Genomic DNA, 21,800 nt, shown 5'->3' with positions numbered 1-21,800 from the left:
GACCCTCGGCTTAATCACATCTGCAAAGACCCCTTTTGCCACGTGACGCCCACAGGTCCGGGGATCAGGATGTGGATGGCTTTGGGGCATTATCCTGCCTTCTGCACCGGCAGGTGAAGGTGTCTTGTTCCATATGGAAGAGGCAGCCTTTCCCGCTGCTGCCCCCATGTGAGGCTCTCGTGAGACCTGTGCACAGAAAGCACTACCTCTTCACTTGTCTCATCCTCCCAGCTCGATTCCAGACCTAATGAGCTACAGAACTACAGGCTCCGCGCATGCTCTGTCAGCACTATTGATCAACAGATGTTTGGTTACTTTTATTTTTTTACGATGAGGGATGGGGAGTATTGCGTGGTTTTCTTTTCAGTGGGGTTACTAGCAATTATAAATTGATTGACATGTAGACAGTGCTATGTTTAAAATAGATAATCAACAAGAACCTACTGTAAAAAATTTAATTAATTAAAAAATAAATAAATTACATATGGAGTTCTCAAAAAAAAAAAAAACTCAACAAGAAATAGAAAGCGAGGGACTTCCCTGGTGGCACAGTGGTTAAGAATCCACCTGCCGATGCAGGGGACACGGGTTCGAGCCCCGGTCCAGGAAGATCCCACATGCCGCGGAGCAACTAAGCCCGTGCGCCACAACTACTGAGCCTGCACTCTAGAGCCTGCGAGCCACAACTATTGAGCCCATGTGCCACAACTTCTGAAGCCCGTGCGCCTAGAGCCCGTGCTCCACAACAAGAGAAGCCACTGCAATGAGAAGCCCACGCACCGCAATGAAGAGTAGCCCCCGCTCACTGCAACTAGACAAAGCCCACATGCAGCAACGAAGACCCAATGCAGCCAAAAATAAATTAATAAAATAAATAAATTAAGAAAAAAAGAAATAGAAAGTGAATAGACCTATAACAAGTAAATAAATTAAATTAGTTAAAAATCTTCTGACAAAAGCCCAGATGGCTTCACTGGTGAATTCTATCACATGTTTAAAGAAGAAATAATGCCAATCCTTCACAAACTCAAAATGTATAGATATGAGGAGAGAACACTTTCAAAATCATTCCAGGAGGCTAGGAAACAAAATTCAGTGATATATATTAGAAAAGATATATGCCATGATCAGGAGGGTTTTATCCCAGGAATGCAAGGTAAAACATCTGAAAATCAATTAATGTAATTACACCATATTAATAAAGGACAAAACCAGATGATTATCTCAGTAGATACAGAAAAAGCATTCTACAAAATCCAGCACGCATTCATGAGAAAATGTTTCAAACTAGGAGAAGGGCTCTTCCTCAGCCTCAATAAGGGGCATTTATAAAAATTTTACAGATAACATATTTAATGCTGAAAGGCTGAATACTTTCCCTTTAACACTGAGAACAAGGCACAGGTGTATGCTATTGCCACTTCCACTCAACATCGTACTGGAGGTTCTAGCCAGATGGAAAGGGAGAAGTAAAACTCTTTATTCACAGATGACATGATCCTATATGTAGAAAATCTTAAGGACTCCACACACCAAAAACTACTAGAATGAGTTTAACAAGGTCACAGGATAAAAGATCAATAAACAAAGATCAATTATCTTTCTATAAACTAGCAATGAACAACCTAAAAATGAAATTAAGAGTTCCATTCATAATACCATCAAAAAGAACAAAATATTTGGGGATAAATTTAACAAAAGTAGTACAAGATTTGACCACTGAAGACTACAGCACATTGCTGAGCTAAATTAAAGAAAATCTAACTAGTCGGAGAGACATTCCATGTCCATTTTAACAATACTGTTAAGATGACAATTCTCCCAAAATTGCTCTGTAGAGTCAACACAATTCCTTTCAAAATCCCAGCAGGCTTTTTAGTAGAAATTAACAAGCTGGTTCTAAAATACATATGGAAATGCAAAGGATTTAGAAGAACAAAAGCAATTAAAAAGAGAGAACAGGGCTTCCCTGGTGGCGCAGTGGTTGAGAATCTGCCTGCCAATGCAGGGGACATGGGTTCGAGCCCTGGTCTGGGAGGATCCCACATGCCGCGGAGCTGCTGGGCCTGTGAGCCACAATTGCTGAGCCTGCGCGTCTGGAGCCTGTGCTCCACAACAAGAGAGGCCGCGATGGTCAGAGGCCCGCGCACCGTGATGAAGAGTGGTCCCCGCTTGCCACAACTAGAGAAAGCCCTCGCACAGAAATGAAGACCCAACACAGCCATAAATAAATAAATAAATAAATAAAAGAACGTGAATTTCTTAAAAAAAAAAAAAAAAAAGAGAGAACAAGGTTGGAAGATTTATACTAACTTATTTCAAAGCTCACTATAAAGCTACAGTAATTAAGACAGTGTAGTACTGGCACAGGATGGGCATATAAATTAATGAAACAGAATTATGAATCTATAAATAAATCACAACGTTTACAATCAATTGATTTTTGACCAAAGTGCCAAGATAATTCACTGGGGAGGGAATAGCCTTTCTTTCACACACCAAGAATGGTGTTGGGACTGTTGAATATCCACACACAAAAAAATAAACTTAGACCCTTACCTCGTACCAAACACAAAAATGGGCTCAAAATGAATCATAAACATAAATGTAGGACCTAAAACTATAAAATGTCTAGAAAAATTCATAAGAGAAAATCTTTGTGACCTTGGGTTAGGCAAAGATTTCTTATACATGACAGCAAAAGCGTGAACCATAAAAGAAAAGAAAATGAGAAACTGGACTGCGTTAAAAGTGCAGGGCTTCCCTGGTGGCACAGTGGTTAAAAGTCCGGCTGCCAATGCAGGGGACATGGGTTCGAGCCCTGGTCTGGGAGGATCCCACATGCCGCGGAGCAACTGGGCCCGTGCACCACAACTACTGAGCCTGCGCTCTAGAGCCCACGAGCCACAACTACTGAGCCGCGTGCCAAAACTACTGAAGCCCGCACGCCTGGAGCCCGTGCTCTGCAACAAGAGAAGCCACCACAATGGGAGGCCCATGCACCGCAATGAAGAGTGGCTCCCGCTCACCACAACTAGAGAAAGCCTGTGCGCAGCAATGAAGACCCAATGCAGCCAAAAATAAATAAATTAATTAATTTTAAAAAGTGCAAACTTTTGCAGCTCAAAAGATAAGAAAATGAGGGGGCTTCCCTGGTGACACAGTGGTTAAGAATCCGCCTGCCAATGCAGGGGACACAGGTTCGAGCCCTGGTCCGGGAAGATCCCACATGCCGCAGAGCAACTAAGCCCGTGCGCCACAACTACTGAGCCCACACGCCACAACTACTGAAGCCCGCACACCTAGAGCCCGTGCTCCACAACAAGAGAAGCCACCACAATGAGAAGCCCACGCACCACAATGAAGAGTAGCCCCTGCTTGCCGCAACTAGAGAAAGCCCACGCTCAGCAATGAAGACCCAACGCAGCCAAAAATAAAAATAAAATAGTTATTTTTTATAAATAAATAAATAAATAAATAAGAAAATGAAAGTCAAGCCACAGACTGGGCTTGCAAATCATATACCTGATAAAGGACTTATGTGTAGAACATTTAAAGAATTATTGGGGGAGGGGGGTGTGGGAGGGATGGACTGGGAATTTGGGGTTGGTAGATGCAAACTATTATATGTAGGATGGATAAACAACAAGGTCCTACTGTGTAGCACAGGGCCCTATATTCAATACCCTGAGATAAACCATCATGGAAAAGAATACATTTTAAAATGTGTATGTGTATAACTGAATCACTTTGCTGTACGCCTGAAACTAACACAACATTGTAAATCGACTATACTCCAATAAAAATAAAAATTAAAAACAAACTATACAAAAGCTCTTAAAACACAACAATAAGAAAACAAGCCAATTTTAAAATGGGCTCTGAACAGACTCCTCACCGAAGAAGACATACTGGTGGCAAATAAGCGTATGGAAAGATGCTCCACATTACGTGTCAGTCAGAAGTTACAAATTAAAGCAGCAATGAGACACCGCTACACACCTGTTAGAATGACTAGAATCAAAACACTGACGACACCAAATCCTGGCGAGGATGCAGAGCAACAGGAATTCTCGTTGACTGCTGACGTGAATGCAAAATGGTGCAGCCACTCTGGAAGGCAGTTGGGCAATTTCTTACAAAGCTAAACATAATATTACCATGCTATTCAACCATCACGCAGCCAGGTATTTGCAGAAAGAGTTGAAAACTATGTCCACACAAAAACCTACACAATAATGTTCACAGCTTTATTCATAATTGGCCAAACTTGGAAGCAACCACAATGCCCTTTAATGTGGTCCGTCCAGACAGTGAAGCATCAGTGCTAAAAAGAAACGAGCTGTCAGGCCATGAAAAGACCCAGTGGAGGCACCTTACGTGCACATGACTAAATGAAAGAAGCCAATCTGAAAAGGCTACGTGTTGTTTAACTCCAACTATAAGACACTGGAGAAGGCAAAACTACAGAGACAATAAAAAGACCAGGGATGGCCAGCGGGTAGGGGAGGGGGACAGCGGGAGAAGGGGAGGAATGAACAGGGGGAGCAGAGAGGGTTTTTATGGCAGTGAAATTATGCATATGATTCCTTTTTTTTTGGCCCTACCACACTGCTTGTGGGATCTCAGTTCCCTGACCAGGGATTGAACCCCGGCCACAGCAGTGAAAGTGCCGAATCCTAACCACTAGGCCACCAGGGAACTCCCATGATTCTTTTTTTTTAATTGAGGTATAGTTGATTTACAATGTTGTGTTAGTTTCTGCTGTACAGCAAAGTGATTCAGTTATATATATATATATTCTTTTCCATTATGGTTTATTACAGGATATTGAATACAGTTCCCTGTGCTATACAGTAGGACCTGGTTGTTTAACTATTTTCTATATAGTAGTTTGTATCTCGTATGATTCTATAATGGTGGGTCCATGTCATTATACCTTTGTCAGAATCCATAGAATGTACAATGCCAGCAATGAACCCTATGGGGAACTATGGACTTAATTAATTATAATGTATCAATATTCTTTCATCAACTAAACAAATGTCCTGCACTAATATCGGATGTAAATAAAAGGGGAAAGGAGGAGAGAGAGGGGTTTATGGGAACTCGCTGTATTTTCTCAATTTTTCTGTAAACCCAAAACTGGTCTTAAAAATAAAATCTGTTTTTAAAGTTTTAAGACAAACAATACCAAGAATTGGCAAGGAAGGGGGAGGAACTGGAATCCTCATATATTGCTGGGGGGAATGTAAAATGGTACAGCTGCTTTGGAAAACAGCTTAATGGTTTCTTAGAAAGTTAAAAATAAACTTATGCTTCAACCTAACAATTCAAATCCTAGGACTCTACCAAGAGGAGCAAAAACATACGTCCACATGATGACTTGTATGTGAATGTTCCCAGCAGCCTTAGTCAGAACAGCCAACACTGAAAACAACCTAAGTGTTCACCTGATGAATGGGTAGACAAAACATGTTACAGCCACACAATGGACCGTCATTCGGCCACAAAAAAGAAATGAAGTCCTGAAAAATGCTACAACATGGACAAACCTCAAAAACATTTCACTAAGTGAACGAAACCAGACACGAAAGACTGCATACTGTGTGAATTCCATGTCTATGAAATATTCAGAAAAGGCAACTTCACACAGACAGAAAGCAAGTCAGTGGATTGCCTAGGGCTGGCCATGGGAGCAGGGAGTGACTTCAAAACAGGCCCCAGGAATATTCTGGGGGTGATGAAAATATTCTAAAACTGGATTGCCATGCTGGCTGCACAAGTATAAATTTATTTTAAAGGATTGACTTATGTACTTAAAATGCATGAATTTATGGTACATAAATTATAACTCCAGAAAGTTATAAAAAATATAAAATAAAGATGAGGTCCATGGAACACATAAATTAAGAATGGTATAGATCGGGTCTTCCCTGGTGGCGCAGTGGTTAGGAATCTGCCTGCCAATGCAGGGTACACGGGTTCAAGCCCTGGTCCGGGAAGATCCCACATGCCGTGGAGCAACTAAGCCCGTGCGCCACAACTACTGAGCCTGCACTCTAGAGCCTGCATGCCACAACTACTGAGCCCACGTGCCACACCTACTGAGCCTACGTGCCACAACTACTGAAGCCCATGCACCTAGAGCCCGTGCTCCGCAACAAGAGAAGCCACCGCCATGAGAAGCCCACGCACCGCAACAAAGAGTAGCCCCCGCTCACCACAACTAGAGAAAGCCCACGCGCAGCAACGAAGACCCAACGCAGCCAAAAATAAAAATAAATAAATAAATTAAAAAAAAAAAGAATGATATAGATCTAGCTGGGCGGAAAGATGATAGATGCAGATACACAAGCTCTAAGGTCCCTCGCAATTGCTAACTGTACGTCTGCCTCGGGTTTCCTGGTGGGCAAACTGAATGGAGAGGTGCTGCCTTCAGAACATTTAGAAGCCAGAGCTCTCCCCGACCTTACACTGCAGGAAGAATCTCTCAGCTGTGGCCTCACGTTGGAGCTACAGAAAAAGTAGTAACAGTGTCCTTAACACTAGCCCATGACCAAAGCAATAACAGAATCCATAAGATAGTTTCTCTTAATGTTCTGCGGTAAAAGCTATGGATTTGATGACGAAAACCAGCCCAGAGCAAGCAGTCCTGCTGAGGTCAGAAATGTGCTCCAGGTATTTGCCCGGCAAATTCAAAGGCCAGTCCTGGAACATACAGGGAACTGGGCAGAGAGCACTGGGGCTTCTGGAAAATTCCTCCATGAGTAGTTTCTCCCAAGGTTATTTATTTTCCATGAGAGTTGATAATAATTCTTGTGCAGGTGTTTGCCCCAGTGTTCTGTGCCGCTAGCTAAGCACTTGCTCCATGAAGAGATGTGGATTTTACGCTCGGGATGCCTTCCTGAAAGATTCACGTCACCCGTGATGTGAAGTAGAAGACCCAGAATTTCAAATTCTGCTTATCAAATGAGACTTTAGTGCCTTCTTTCTTTATGCCACGCTTTTAAAAGTTCACATAATTCAAACCTGCACTAAATGGGACCTGCCCTTTAGCGATCACAGGAGCAGAAAGTCAGGCCCACTGTACTCTGGGCTGACCCACTCCTCCGAAGTGTCCCTTTGCTCTGGCAACTGGCGCGACTGCTCCTGGCCCCCGCTCTGGGGAATGAGGAAGGAACAGATTAGTGAGTTTACACTGGGGCCAGTGTTCAGTATTTTGCTCACCTGCGTGCATCCCTGGCGTGTTGGAATTGCACGGCAGAAGGGGGCTTGTTATTTTGAATGACAGAACCAACACGAGCAGACACTTTGGGCACGTCTTCTCCGGTCAGCCCTCTCTGCGAATCGGTGAGCTAACGCTCACGGCCCTGACCGGCCTCGGGGAGGGGGCGTGAACGTGGTGGGGGGGGGGGGTTCAGAGCAGGACTCACACAGACTGCCTCAAACAGGTGGAAGACGACGTAAAGCGGCAGGACCTTGCTGACCAGGGCGACCACTTCCCTGCAGGAGAACGGGAGCGGTAAGACACGAGCACATCCTTGGCGCGCCCTTCGTGTCCCTTCTATTCCGCCCCTGCCCCACGCCAACGTAACAGGTGCTCCTGTCTCTTGAGTTTCCCTGTGTCTGGGCGACACACGTCTTAACCCCCCGAGGAGCCCCCAAACTTTGCCCTGCCCTTCGGTCGGTGCCCGGTCTACCGACAGGTGAGCGGTACAGGGGGCGTCTCTGGGGACCAGCCGGGGCGCACCTGGCATCCCCAGCAGTGAGCGAGAGAACTGATTACCTACTCGTCATTGGTAAAGATGTGGCCCAGTTTGTTCCTCAGGAAGCTCAACACGGTGCCCACGACCAGCGAGGTGCCAACTGCAAGAGACCAAAGGCACAGCCCAGCTTCCACCCCACGTTCATTTGGACTAAGACCCTCGTTTGTGGTCTGGTAAGGAGGGCACCACGTGTGAAATGCCCTTCCCCCTGTGGTTCGCAAAGTGGGGTCCCTGCACCGGCCGCAGCAGCACCACTGGTAGCTGGTTAGAGGAGGCATGTTCTCAGACCCTCACCTCCGACCTACGGAGTCAGAAACTCTGGCAGGTGGGGTTCTGTGTTTTCACACACACACCCCTACCCCACCCCCAGGGCTGAAGCCTGAGAGCCACTGCTCTCCACGAGGAGCTGATCTGAGCCTGGCGGCCACAGAAAACAGAGGCAGGATGGACACAGACGGGGCCACGCTGAGGGCTGGGATGGGCAGGTCCCAAGCTCCTGGAAACGCGGCAGGGCAGGCTCGAAGGAGGACCGGCTTTCCCAGAGTCGCACTAAGTGATGGAAACTGACAGCCCAGAACCCCAGCGGCAGGGAAGGAGCGGAAGGGGCACAGCAGGCTTGCTGCTCGCCAGAGGGGCTGCCCTAGGCCACGTGGCAGGTATGACAGGTTTGGAAGGTGAACTGTTGGCTCCCAGGCCCTCTCCGGCCTAGGCCCCGACCCCACCCACCCGTGCAGAGAGTGCCTGAGACGGCAGATCGCTTGGCTTGCACGGTGTCTGCGGCTCCCAGGGCCGTCCCCACTCGGAAACAGACCGCGATGCTGAGCCCCATGGGAATCTGGGATCAGAGAAAAGAAGGTGCGGTGGTTAGAGCCCCCCTCCTGCCCTGGGGGCCGAGAGGGAGGAAGGCAGGATGTGTCCCAGGGGGGCGGGGCCCGCGAGGGTGCTGGCGACAGGCCGAGACCTGGGAGGTGGGGTGGGCTACCCAGGGCCAGCCAAACCCACCGGGCCGCGCCGTTAGACATCACAGGCAACCAAAATCAACGCACTGCCAGAAACTCACGAGTAAACGCATGTTAAAGAGGTGGATGTGGTCTTAACTATGTTAGAAAAGTTCCCTGTAAGAAGAAAAGATTCAGCGGAAGCCATCCATAACAACAAGAATCACCTTATAAATTAGTTTAGTGCATGTAGATTTTTGCAACTCCCTTGATTAAAGCTAGGGTCACAGACTGCATGCCCCAGGAGGCTGGCAGATGCTACACGAGTGACACAGGACAACCCACGTGTCCGGGGGAGAGGAAGGAGCTGCAGGGACCACGGTGGACACGAGGAAATGCCCTCATGAGGGCCACTGTCCCCCAGCGCCCACCAGCTGGGGTGTGCAGGAACGTGGGCTCACTGCTAAATGGCATGTCCCATTTTTCAAGAAAATGCAAGTATCTAGATTGTGATGTGAAATCTCCCAATTTTAAATGGTGCTAATTAATTCAAAACAATTGCAACATCGTGAATTCAGCGGAGCAGCCGTGGACCACGTGTGTCTGGCAGGGCCTGGGCCTGGTGGGTGCAGGAGGTCCAGAGGGTCCCTCGGGAGACAGAGACAGCCTTTGAGGGGACAGCCCCCCCCCTCCTCTGACACCCCCCGGCCGTCAGGGGGCCGGGCTGGGGGCAGGGCATGGCAAAGGCGCCCCCATCGAGCCTCACCATGTAGACGACAGTGGCCACCTCGTAGATGATGGCCTGGGCAGAGAGGTCCAGCACGCTGAGCAGGCCTGGGGGGTGGTGGGAGACACGGTGAGTGCCCGGCCGGCCAGCCCACAGCCCTGGGCTGACAGCAAGCCCCTCACTCGGGGGCCAAGGGGCCAGTGGTTTCCAAGGGCAGATGCAGCAAAGAACGCTCCCACTTGGGCTCCAGCCCTCCAGGAGACCCCTGTCCAGGTGTTACAGGGTCAGGGTCTCTCCTCTGTGTACGAGGTGTGATGAGGAAGGGAAAAACTGGACCAGGGGCAGGAAGCCAGAGTTCGGTTCTCAGCCCTGCCGGGTGACTCTGGACCGTCTAAACTCTCGGGGTCAGTGTTCTCATCTGTAATTGGGTCAGGGGTGGCCTGGAAGGCCTCTCGGGGCCACCCCAGCCCTGGCTGTTTGGACTGAGTCCGCTGCTGAGCAACGACATGCCAGGTGCTGGCCACAACTACTCACACACCAGCTCAACCTCACTCCCTCGCTGACTGACCACCACGCCCGGGCGTCCACTCAGTGCCAGGCCTACGCCGGGCAGCGCCAGGAGCTCACGGCCCGGTGGGGAGATGGGGCGGGCTGGGGGACCGCCCATCAGGGGGAGGGGGTCCTGAGCTGCAGGGCGGCCCACGCGGCTCCCCGCACCCTGCTGTCCACGTACCCATGAGGAAGCTCCCGATCTCATAGGCCCACCACTCAATGCAAGTCATGAGCATGCTGGGCACGGCCAGGCGGAAGAAGGGGCCCCAGTCCTGCAGGCACTGGCTGGACCAGCCTAGGAGCAGAGGCCCGCCAGCTGAGCCGCGGTCCACCCTGCGGCCCCGCCCCGCCCACTGCCTTCGGCCCGGGCACCTGGCGTCTTGCGGGGGCTGGCCAGCGGCCCCAGCGCCAGAGGGGGCTGGAGGGGGTTAGAGAGGGCTGGAGAGGGCTGGAGAGGGCTGGAGAGGGCTGGAGGGGGCTGGAGAGGGCTGGAGGGGGCCGGAGGGGGCCGGAGGGGGCCAGAGGGGCCTGGAGGGGGAGGAGGATGCCCGGCCAGCGCCCCTGGTGCTTCGGGCCGTGAGCCTGTGACACCAGAGGGTCTTGGGTAACCGCCCCGCCCTTCCTGGACCCCGTTCCCTCGTATGAAAATTTTAGTCCTCATCTCCTCCTCCCCGGAAGTGTTGCTGGGAGGACTGCACGACACCAAGGTGCCAAACGGTTTCGCGAGGCGGACGGGGCTGTGCAGCCACAAGGGACTAGGCCCAAGAGCTGCTCCTGAAGCAGCTGGGAGAGGAGCTCACTGGCCGCGTCGCTGGGTCTCAGGGGCTAAGAGCTCAGAACCTGAGGCCTGGAAACGGGTCCGGTCCAGGCTCCACCACGTACCACCTCTGGCCTTCGGGGCAAATGACCAGCCCTCTCTGCACCAGCTTCCTCCATGTAAATGGGGCTAACGAGGTGTCGTGAAGCTTCACCGAGCACCGCCACTGCCGGCCACCCGCGCTGCTCCTCCAGTCTCCAGCCCGAGACCAGGGAGCCGGCAGAAAGCTGCAGGGCCTGTCCGCAGCAGGGCTCTGCCCCACGACACACTGGATGGGGAAGCCCGGGCCTCTGGGGGCGGCAGGGAGGGGGCCCTGAGGGACATGCGGGCGGGCCCGGGCCAGGCCTCCTGCAACGGGCTGCAGCTGGGACCCCGCCTGCCACCTGCCCGCTCAGCCCCCAGGAAGGGCGGCCCTCACACCTGCCCACGTGTCCAGGTGCAGCTTCTTCTTCACGATGCAGAGCAGCAAGAAGACGGCCTGCGTGAACTGGGAGACCGTGTTGGCACAGGCTGAGCCCCTGGCAGAGCAGGGAGGGCAGGGCTGGGGCCACGGCTGAGTCCGGCCCTGGGCGGGGGGGGCAGGCCACGGGCCTGGCTCTGCCGGCACCCCCATCCCAGGATGGGCCCCACCCCGGAGGGACCCACTCTGGGCCTCTTCGGGCAGGCCGGGCAGGGGTGGGCAGCGGCTCCTTGCCCCGCCTCCTTGGCGGTGGGTCCCCAGAACCCGAGGGAACAGCAGCCCCCAGTTCCCCACGACCCCCGGATGCTGGAACGCACAGGCAGCCTCCGCAGTCCCTCTCGTGACGGGGACTGGCCTGCCCGGTCAGGGGTGGCACTCCATGGGCAGGGCTCCCGACCAGGCCCCTGCGGCCCCCAGCCCCAGTGCTCACCTGACCCCCAGGCCCAGCACGGAAACCAGGATGTAGTTGGCCAGCCCGTTGACGCAGTTGCCCACGACGCCGCTGAGGACTTGGGGCCACATGATGCCCTGAAGTAGGTGAGGGTAGGACTGAGGGGGGTGGACGGAGGCTGGGGACCGCAGCTCCTCGAGGGCCCCCGTGTGGCGATCAGGACGGGGCAAAGCACAGAGGGGACCCCGGGCACCCCTGCCCACTGGAACAGGGTGGGGCTGGGGGCAGCTCCAGCCAGGGACCCGTACCTGATTTTGGAGATATTTGGCCAGCAGGCTGTAAAGAAAATTTGCCTGTATAAAATAAACACACACACGAAGTAAGCAACAACTACCAAAACACCACCAGACGAACACTAATAGACACTTCTTGGATGACTTGGGGCAACTGCTTCACCACGGTACCTCTGGGACCCCAGAGATGGGCTGTGTGCTGACCTGCGCTCCAGCCCCCGGCCTGGGACCAGCAGGGAGGTGGCCTGAAAGCCTCAGGGCTCCTGGCTGCCGGCCAGGCCTTCCACCCGCTGAGGAAGGAGATCCAGGCCTGCTCACAGAAGGGCCACCAGAGCCCAAACCCACAGGTCGGGACACCCTGGGCCTGGCTGGAGCCGCCAGAGGCAAGGATCTGGAGGGGGGTGGGCCTTGGACTGAAGGGGCGGGGGGCACTCAGGGGTGTGGCACCAGCAGCCTCTGCAGAGCAGGTTGGAGACCCCACAGGGGTGGTGGGCCTTTCCCTGTCTGCGGAGGACAGAGAGGGCCTGTGCGTCAGTGTGTGTGTCGGGGGCACTGCCCTGTCCTTTCTGTCCTCTGTCAAGGCCTGGCCCGGGGCCTGCACCCCCTGCGCACCCTCTCCTCAGCCCTCCACTTCTCTTCAGCACTGCACAGTCAGCAAGAGCGAGGAGCTGGGTTCAGACACTGGCTCTGCCTCTTGTGAGCTGTGTGGCCTTGGGCAATGTACTTAACCTCTCTGTGCCTCAGTTTCCTCACCTATAAAGGGGACAATAACATACGTGTGAATCCTTAATATTCATACATACATTCATATACAAAGTTAATATTGCAAAGTGCTTACAAAACAGTATTTGGCACATTTAAGTGCTCCAAGAGTTAGGTAAGCATCATGTAAACATTAACAGTCATTATGATTCTTATTTTATTGGTAGTTAAACTCTGCAGCACCATTGTACTGCAGAGGGACTTTGTTTATTTGATAAAGTTGCTGCCACAGTGATAACGTGATGTTTCCCCCTGACACAGCCCCAATGGCCCTGTTTGACAAGATACCTTCACTTGGTCTGAAGAGCCAAAGGCTTGGAGGAGAAAAACCAGACTTTTCAGGTGGTTTCCACGATACAGAAGAAATGTGGAGCTGGCCAGGCCCCAAAGAGGTCATGGCACTGGCCTTCCAGACGGGAGGAGGGTGAGGCTGGGGCTCCCTGGCAGGCCTGGAGTCCCCTGTGGGCACCCCGCACCCATTCACCCCGACCCGCCCCCTTCCCAGCCCCCTCCTTAAGAGCTCCATCCCCAGTGCTGGTGTGCCGAGGAGGATGGGGGGGCCGGAGATGGGAAGATGGACTCCCCCGAAACAGCACTGCCACCTGGTACCACGTGCACTGAACCACAGCAAATCAAACAGTGTAGCAATGGGTTGGGGGTGGACACACAGACCACTGGGCGGGGCTCGAATCTCAGAAACTGATCGGAGGGGATGGACTGCTTATTTAGTATTTAATAAATTAACAGAGAAAGGAGAGAATATTCAATGAGTCTTAAAAAAAGTCTGTTAGATTACAGTCTTAAATGTAATGACAGAAACCATGAAAGGGTTCCGAGGAAATATAGGCAAATACTTCTATAACCTTGCAATGGGTTCATTGTTTTTAAGCCCAAAGACAGACGTCATAAAGGATGGGGTTTATGGGACTGTTACATATGCATTAAAAACTCTAAGTCAAAAGTATCGAAAATTAGAAGGCAAGTGAAAAACTGAAAAATGTTCGTGACATGTCAAAGGGTTAAGAAATTATTTAACAAGAGTTAAAATAATTAGAAAAAGATGAACCCCCTAAAATAAGCACAGGATACGGACAATTCACAGAAGGAAAACAAATGATCAACAAATACATGAAAAAACGCTCACCTTCGTTAGCAATAAAATGCGTGTTAAAATAACTTATTTCTAATTGGAAAAAATTTTTTAATAGTACTCGTGCTGATGAGAATATTGCTCTTGGGGGTAGAACTGGTACAAACTGGCATCAAAAGCCATTGACAGAGCAACTCTAATTCCAATAACGCATCTTAAGGAAATCATTCCAGATGTTCACAAAGATTTTTCTATAAGAATGTTTATCACAATCTAATTTATAATAGTGACTATTGCAAACAACCTAAATACCTAACATGTAGGGATTGGTTAATAAATTACGGCACTAGGGGATACTACATCGCCTTTGAAATGGATATTGTGGAAGGCTATTTAATCCTATCAAGAGACTAATGACATATTTATTTGAAAGGGAAAAAGCAGGTTATAATACAACATACACACATTGGCCCCGTTTCACACTACGCATGGGTCTGTATGTTTGAACACACAAGCCCACGAAGAGAAATAATCCTGGAGAGAAGGATTAACCTGTGTTCTCTCTGGGTGGTGGGATTACAGATTTGAAATTTTTCTTCCCCAGGCTTTCCATAATTTCTCCCATAAACGGTTTTCTAATCAGAAAAACATGTTGTGCTACTTTTTAAAAAAAGTAATATTGTAATAACTTTTTTTTTTTTTGACTGCACTGCACGGCATGTGGGATTGCAGTGCCCGACCAGGGATTGAACCTGTGCCCCCTGCAACGGAAGTTCGGGGTCTTAACCCCTGGACTGCCAGGGAAGTCCCCATTCTACTTTTTAAAAGTTCAATCTGCACCAACCAAAATGAGAACTTTTCTCTGGCCCCTTCGGCCGCCAGCGTGAGGGCCGACGGCCTCCCCAGCTGATGGGGAGACAGGCAGAAAGCCAGAATCTCGGGGAGCGTGGGCCCAACCTCGCAAGTTCAGCAGAGGACTCACCGGGAGCGCTGGGATGTAAGCGTGCACGTACTCCTGGGCCAGCCTGCGGGGGAACCAGGGCTCTGAGCTGAGCAGCCTGCGCCCCCGGGTGTGAGGAGAGGCTTCAGCAGGCTCTACCCCAGAGACAAGACCCCCAAGTCAAGTGGGACCTCAGCGGTCGGGGGAGGCTGCCGCCACGTGCTAGGAAGGCGCAGGAGGAGGGGCCCAAGGACCCAACCACGGGGTCTCAGGGTTGGGGAACTTGAATTCGGGGTGACGTGTGGTTTGTAAGGGGGAAAAAAGGTTCTATCACATCCAGAAATAACCAAATTCAGCGCGCATAATATTAAACGAGCAAGGTGTTCCCATGAGGGGGCAAAGCTAAAATTAATAACAAAGCGCGTAATTCATCAGAAATTGGGCTCAGTCCTCTTTCCACTGTTTGGAATTTGGGGTGGTGCACCCTTCACTTCTTCAAAAAGCATCTCTGAGGCTCCAACCACACGCTGTGACACAAAAACGCAAACGCCACGCAAATCCTGTCTTTTCCTCCTCAGTTAAAACTGGCCGTTGGCCTGCCCCCTGCTGGCCACGGCTGGAGCAGCACGCTGCGCGGAAGAATCTCCAAACCAACCCCGCAACGTCCCCAGAGGGGCCGCGCTGGCGACAGCTCGGGACCCAGAGAAGCGGGGGGCCCGGGGGTGGGCTTCGCCAGGGGCCCCCCCCGCCCGGGGTACCTGGACACGGCCGGGTCCTGCCTGCAGAGCAGCAGGATGTGCTGGGTGTTGAGGAAGAGCGCCCAGCAGGGAAGGCAACAGAGCAGCAGCGCCAGCGCGCCCCGCTGCAGGATGACTCCCACGTGCTTCCTGTTGGGGCTGCCGAAGCTCTGAAACACAGCGGGTCAGCGCCCACGCCCCGCGCACCTGCCCTCTGCCCCGGGGGCCCTGCCAGGGCTGGGGGGCGGGCTGGCACCGCAGGCGCCCGGCAGGGCGGGGTGGGGCAGCCCTCCATCGCGCCCGGGACGGCCCCGGCGGAGGCTCGGCCTGCTCACAGAGGGACAGCAGCAGCTGTTTGCTGAGCTCCAGCCTCCGTCCGCCCATGGTGCCCGGCTCGCCAACAGCTCCAATGGGGGAGGCATCGCCCCCCGCCCCCGCCCCCGCCGCCCTCCGGCGCCAGAGCACCTGCCCACTCTCCCTGGGGGTGAGTGGCAGCCAGGCCCACCGTGAGACCAGGATCCCCAGAGCTAAGCCCTGCTGGGCTGTGGGCCCGAGAGCAGGAGGCCCCGTCCGTGGGCCCTCGCACTCGAGGTCAGGGGACTGTCTTTCCCGCCAGGGCTCTCTCGCCCAGCTGCCCGGGCTCTTTTCAAGGGGAGGGTCTGCAGCACATGGCCCTTGGGGGTGGGTGTGCCAGGGACAGCGGGCCCCGCCCAGGGCCTGACGAGCTCCCAGATCCAGGGGACATTAAGGGGCCTCAGGTGGGCCCCCAGCCCCACCGTTTCTGCAGCAGCTGAGGGACTAGCTCTGCCCCTGCCCGGCTCTCGGAGGCCCACCTACCTGGGACATTAAGGTGTCACAGGCCGAGGACAAGCCGAATCCAATGGAAACGCCGCAGACATTGACAAACTGGAGGCACACACAGGAGAGAGCGCAGCCTGTCAGGCGGAGCCCCAGGGGGGACCCTGCACGTGGGGGGTTGCCCAGCAGCCGGTGACCCGTCCTGGCCGGGCCCTGCCTGCGCCATGTGGGTGCCTTGGGCGAGGCTCTGAGGTCCAGCTGTGCCCTGAGGCTGTCTCTGCGCCCCGGAGCCCCAGGGAGAAGGTCCCTGCGGCGCTGGCTGTACTCACGGCCACCGAGAGGGTCACTGCCGCCAGCTCCACCTTGCCCAGGTGTCCGCAGAACACCGTGCTCACGACGTAGGTCATGAAGTTCAGCATCTGGAAGAGGAACTGGAGGATGGCAGCCACGGTCAAGGGCCCCCCTCAGTCCTGCTGGCCCCTCACAGCCCAGCCCCACGCGAGAGGCTCTCCAGGCCCTGCGAGGCCAAGCAAAGACCCGCAAAAGCCCCTCGAGGCCACAGGGCAAGTGACCCAGAGCGGGGGAGGGAGCATGGGCCGAGGCTGCTGCAGCAGCCAGGCTGGGTGCCGGGAGGCCCCGGTCCCCCGCTGCGCAACTGCATTAACCCCTGAGCCCTGGTCTCCCCGCCAAGCAGCACCCCGCACAGGGGCTGGAGAGGGTACCGCTGGCGATGCTGTTGTCACCAGCTCGTCAGGCCACGCACAAACAGAGGAGCGGGGTTAAAGACACCAAAACCTTAGGAACGGCTCTGTCCAGGGGCTGGGATTAGAAAGAAGTTTCTTCTCACTTTTCGTGTTGTCTGAAACTCTTAACAGCGAGCACATATTTATTAGTCTTTACGGTCAGGGAAAAATGCATCTAAGCCATTTTCCCTTTGGAAATAAAACAGGCAGAGGCCGCTCTTCTCCTGCAAACGCCCAGAGGGGACCCCCAGCTTCCCGCAGCAGGGGACCTCACTCGCCCTCTCAGCTTTCGGCCCAGCCTTCCCGTGGGTTCCTGAAGGAGGACACGCCTGCCCCTTCTGACGGGGGCGGGAGGAGGGGGGCTGCCCGCTGCTGAGGGGGTCAGGCCCTGCCAGGCTCTGGGCAGCAGCCCCTGGGGCCACCTGGACACGGTCATCAGGGGCAGTTTCTGGGCAAGGTCGTGAGCAGCCCCTGCCGGCCCTCGCGTCATGCCTGGACGGCGGCCCTCCACCCCACCGCCGCCTCCTTACCAGGGGTCCAGAAAGGACAAAGAGCGTCCTCGCCTCGGCCCCAAAGCCGACGGGGACCAGCCTGCGGAGGGCACGGCAGCGGCTCCCTCGGCCCGGGGGAACCGTGTCCCGGGGGCCGTCCATTCCGAGCCCCGCTGCAGGCCGGGGCACCCGCACAGCCAGCCTCGCCCGGCCGGCCGGGGCCTCGTGCAGCCTGGCTAATGAGTAAGGGCTGGGAGGAGGGGCCGTCGCCACCCAAGGCACCGGCCCTGCCCCCGGCCCACGTGCTGCCTGGCCCACTGGCCCCAGACAGGACCAAGCCCTGGGCCCCCAGAATCACCGGGCTGACCCCTCCCCGGGGGTCAGCAGCAAGGCCCGGGAGGAACAGGCGTGGGCAGGCCCGGGGGGCCCTGAGGACTCCCAGGCCCAGAGGAAGAGAGGCAGACGCGCACTCCCGGGCGGCAGAGCCAGGTTCCGGCGGGGGGGTGAGGTGGAGGGGGCACCCAGGGCCAGTTCTAACGAGGGGCCAACTGCTCTCTGCCCCCCAGATGGAGGGCATTCAGTGGACCGCCTGCAGGGCACCAGGTGAGGTCAGGGTTTGCCAGGTGCCCCCCGGGGGGTACTAAGCAGGTCAGTGTCAGCTCATCGTCCGGAGGGCAGGTCCTTGTCTCACAAATGACGACGGAAACCCACGACTTCTTCCATTTCCCTCTGCGGAAGCTCTCTGTCCCCAGGCTGCTCTCGGGATCGCTGCCCGGAGCCTATTGGGAGCAAGGCAGGGCCGTGGGAACTCCCGACCTTCCACCAGCGGCGGAACTGCTCCCTCTGGGTTGGGGGCTTCCCAGGCCCCCCAGGTGTCGACTTTCAAACCACCGCTTCCAGCCTTTTCCAGCGAACGCCCCCCTCTCGTTGCAGTGACTGCAAGTTCACCCAGCGTCTCGTGCAGCACATGCGGGCTCGGCCCCCAGTTCGGTTTTCCGGGACTGCAGCCCAGGGGCGCCGGCACGGAGTCTCAGAGCAGAGCAGCCAACCGGCCCTGCATCACCCCGCAGCCGGGCGAGAGCTGCGGGGTCAGCGAGCCCCCCTCCACGGCCCACCGCCGTCAGGGGCAGCCGTGCAGACCCCCACTGGACACGATCAGCGGTTCAGCTCTCGGCGACAGGGCCACGGACCCTGGGACCTCGGGAACCTCTCCCTTCTCAGGTGAGAACTTGTCCTCAGGCCCCTGGCCCAGGGCACGGCGGCCTCCCATCTCCTCCCTCCTGCCAACGTTTGTGTCATTGGTGGTTCCTTAGTGGAAACAGGAGAAACTAACTTGAGATGGTGTGGAGGGAGGGGGGAGGAGGGGGGGAGAGGGGCCAGTGTTGGCATGTGATCTAGAAGGAAGCTGAGCTAGAATGAGAAAACCTGGGTTTTCAAGGGCAAGCCCATGAGATGATTAAGCTCCAAACACCTTCAGCCCCAGAGGGAGATTCTGGAAGACTGGGGCAGAGCCAACCTGTGATGGCAACAGAGGGGAAAGGGTGGGAAGGAGGGGGGCTGGAGACCACCTGGAAGGGGCCAGGTTGGCTCCCCCAAAGGATGGGATGCTGAACAGATAAAAAAATGGTATCACCTGTATACCCAAAACTTAAGTGTCTTAAATCAGCCACCACTTATATCACGTGGGCTGCTGGGATCCGCTGGGTAGTGCTTTTACTGCACCTGTGTCCATGTGTCCGCTGCTGCCCCGAGGCTCGCCTGGGTGGAATGGTCCACCGTGGATGCCTGTGGTCAGTGGGCACTCCGCTGGGGCCCCGTCTTCCTTCGCGGGACCTCTCTGGGCGGCCTGGCATCTCATGGCATGGAGCTGGCCCGACGAAGGAACATTCCAGGAGTGCAAGAGGAAGCCGCACCCATGGCAACACCCAGCTGGGAAGTTTCACAGGTCACCTCTGCCTGTTGGCCATCGCTAACCGCGGGGCTGGCCCACGCTCACAAGAGGAAGCGGCGTCCACCTCCTGATGGGAGGAGCTGGAGACCCTGCAGCTTCTGGGACCCACCCCCCTCCTCTGTCCCATCTCCAACCTCTCCCCTCCCATCCCCCTCCCCACACCCCGACCCTGAACAAGGGCAGAGCAGTGAGGGGCTCAGGCCTGCCCAGGACCCTCTCAGGGAAGAAGGGCCCAAAGCTACCAGGTCCTGGGAATGGTGGGGGTGCTGAGGGGAAGGGGGTGGAGAGTCACTGCAAGCCCCCAACACACACTGGGGTCGGGGAGGCTTCCAACCAAGGAGAGGGAGCCTCCCCTGGAGCTGGCTCCGGTGCCCGGCAGCCTTATTGTGCCATGAGGCACTGGAACGTGCCCTGAAGGGCTCAGTGACTCAGTAAGGAAGCACGTGTGGAACTGGAACAGAAGCCACTGGCCTGGACAAATTGGGTGGCCTAGCAACCTCGGGGGTGTGGGGCGGACCTCGGGCTCCCCTGTTGCCACAGACCCGCTGCAGCAAATGCCAGCACAGAGCCATCCAAGGAGGACGCCGTCTCCCGCTGCAACTCCTGCAGCACCAAGAGGTCGAGTCCCCCTGGGGGTAGGCCTGGCCTGTGGGCCCTGCCCTCAGGTAACTGACGGCCCAGGGACCTGCCAGGCACAGCTGGGGCCGGGCCCCTGCAAACCTTCCTCACTTGGTTACACTTCACCAGGCCCAAAGGCGTTGCATTTGCCCTTTGGCTGCCCTGAGCCCTGCTCCCCCAGGCCAGGGGGCCAATGTTCCTCTCTGACCCCTCCTCCCTGCCCTGTGACTGCCAAACACCCAGCTCTCCACTGGGCAGTGAGGGACTCTGGCCTGGTCCCTCAGCTCCCCATACATCATCAGGGCAAAGGACAGCTGCGCAGGACCAACATCTGCAAAACGCCCAAGGCCACCCCTGAGCCCCCAACCCCCCCAGATCTGGCAACCGCTTCCCTCTCTACCTCCGCCCAACACCTGTTTCCTCCATCCCTCACCCCTCCCTCCTCCAACCAGACTTCACTAGGCACCTTCCCCACAGAAACGCCTGGGCTCAGGTCCTGGTGGGACGTCAAGGTGGGCAAGGGTTGGGGATGGCCAAGCCTCAACAGTGACTGGGGGTCTTCATGGGGGATCTGCCAAGTTCAAGGGCTTCCAAAGTCCAAAAGATGGGGGGGGGAATTTCCAGCCGGGGAGAAGTTTACAAGAATGAAAATGAATACTATTCAGCGCTAAAAAGAAACGGGCTATCAAGCCAGGAAAAGACATAGAGGGCCTTGCTGACCCTGAAGAGGGACTACCCCTCCAGGGTCAGCTCATTCCTAGAGATACGAACAACTCTGCCTGCAAACAAGAGCAAACAACTCTGCTCCTTTCACAGCAAACCAGCCACCTTGTCCCTCAGGGCTCTGGGCCACCATCCAGCTGCCTTAACCACCCCAGAGCAGGTACCAGACACCGCGGCACAGTCGTAGGCCTCAGAGCCGGCTGAGGTTATTCAAACGAGCCGATCTGAAGCCTGTTTGTCCTGCCTCAGTCGTTTACTCCCCAGAAAGTACGAGAAAGACTCTTTCCCACGTTTCCCCTCCTGACTGACCCTGGTGCTTCCCCCAGTGGCCTGTATGGCATGCCCCACCTCTTGGGAACTGTGAGTAGTCATCTCCTGATCTATTGGCCCTGCCATCCCTGAATAATAAAAAAACCTACATTCTAAAACAGCCTAGAAAAAGGGGAGGGAAACCTTCATTACTCAGACACCCAAAGCCTGTGACAACCAGAGGTCTGGGCAGCCTTCCTGCCCCAGGGGTGCTGCTATGAGGCAGCCTAGGTTGTGTTCTCAGCCCATCCATCCAAAGACACCCTCACGAGGGGAGTGCTGGGCAGGAGGTGGAAGGGGGACCGCAGTGTGTAGCACTGTGGGAGGTACGCCCTCCAAAAAAAAAAAAGCATCGTAGGTAGGGGCGGGATCAAGATCCAGGTGATGGAACAAATTAGAAAACGTAGGCTTTGTGTGTATTGTGCTGGTGCAGGAAATCAGACCCACGGTGTTTACGGATCACGCGGCTCAGCTGTGCTCCCCCGGCTCTCCTTCATGACTACAAAATGGCTGCAGCAGCCCCGAGCATCTCACTCCCTTCCCCTCACCCCCACCTGTGACAACATCCATATTCAAATCTCTGTCTCAGGCCACTTTGGGGAGCAAGATAACTTTCCCAGAAGTTCCCCAACTAACTTCCTCTAGTATCACACACACCCATGCTTAAGTTAAGCTCATCTCCAGGGGATGG

General features: G+C 54.7%; 2 protein-coding genes across 12 annotated transcripts in view; one reads left to right on the top strand and one right to left on the bottom strand.

Moving 5' to 3' along the window:
* LOC309650116 (multidrug and toxin extrusion protein 2-like) overlaps positions 1 to 17,789 on the bottom strand; it is a 37,886-nt gene extending 20,097 nt beyond the window's left edge. For 8 of the 11 annotated variants that reach the window (XR_014257420.1, XR_014257421.1, XR_014257422.1 and 5 more), the window contains exons 1-13: positions 17,548 to 17,789; positions 16,604 to 16,705; positions 16,314 to 16,382; positions 15,498 to 15,646; positions 14,782 to 14,824; positions 11,963 to 12,007; positions 11,694 to 11,791; positions 11,224 to 11,321; positions 10,168 to 10,281; positions 9,474 to 9,541; positions 8,496 to 8,604; positions 7,794 to 7,869; positions 7,437 to 7,506 (exon numbers count right to left, since the gene is read on the bottom strand). Coding sequence is in view for 7 of the 11 variants with exons in the window: in XM_082441070.1 (XP_082297196.1) it covers positions 7,437 to 7,506; positions 7,794 to 7,869; positions 8,496 to 8,604; positions 9,474 to 9,541; positions 10,168 to 10,281; positions 11,224 to 11,321; positions 11,694 to 11,791; positions 11,963 to 12,007; positions 14,782 to 14,824; positions 15,498 to 15,646; positions 16,314 to 16,382; positions 16,604 to 16,705; positions 17,548 to 17,670 (1,164 nt within the window). In the remaining 4 variants the exon portion in view is untranslated. Of the gene's footprint in view, positions 1 to 7,436; positions 7,507 to 7,793; positions 7,870 to 8,495; positions 8,605 to 9,473; positions 9,542 to 10,167; positions 10,282 to 11,223; positions 11,322 to 11,693; positions 11,792 to 11,962; positions 12,008 to 14,781; positions 14,825 to 15,497; positions 16,277 to 16,313; positions 16,383 to 16,603; positions 16,706 to 17,547 lie in introns of those variants that run through there. The other 3 variants (XM_082441073.1, XM_082441075.1, XM_082441072.1) reach the window with 3 other exon arrangements.
* Positions 17,766 to 21,228, top strand: LOC309650127 (uncharacterized protein). The gene is made up of 3 exons (XM_082441098.1): positions 17,766 to 18,111; positions 18,442 to 18,729; positions 19,261 to 21,228. Exons 2-3 carry the CDS (start codon positions 18,476 to 18,478, stop codon positions 19,727 to 19,729), a joined length of 723 nt encoding a protein of 240 aa, XP_082297224.1. The 5' UTR covers positions 17,766 to 18,111; positions 18,442 to 18,475; the 3' UTR covers positions 19,730 to 21,228.
* Positions 21,229 to 21,800: the final 572 nt, after the last annotated feature.

Source organism: Balaenoptera physalus, assembly GCF_965194825.1.
Source record: "Balaenoptera physalus genome assembly, chromosome: 20".
In the NCBI taxonomy this organism is placed as follows: Eukaryota; Metazoa; Chordata; class Mammalia; order Artiodactyla; family Balaenopteridae; genus Balaenoptera; species Balaenoptera physalus.
The sequence above is the reverse complement of the archived record's forward strand: the minus strand, read 5'-3'. Positions and strand labels throughout refer to the sequence as shown.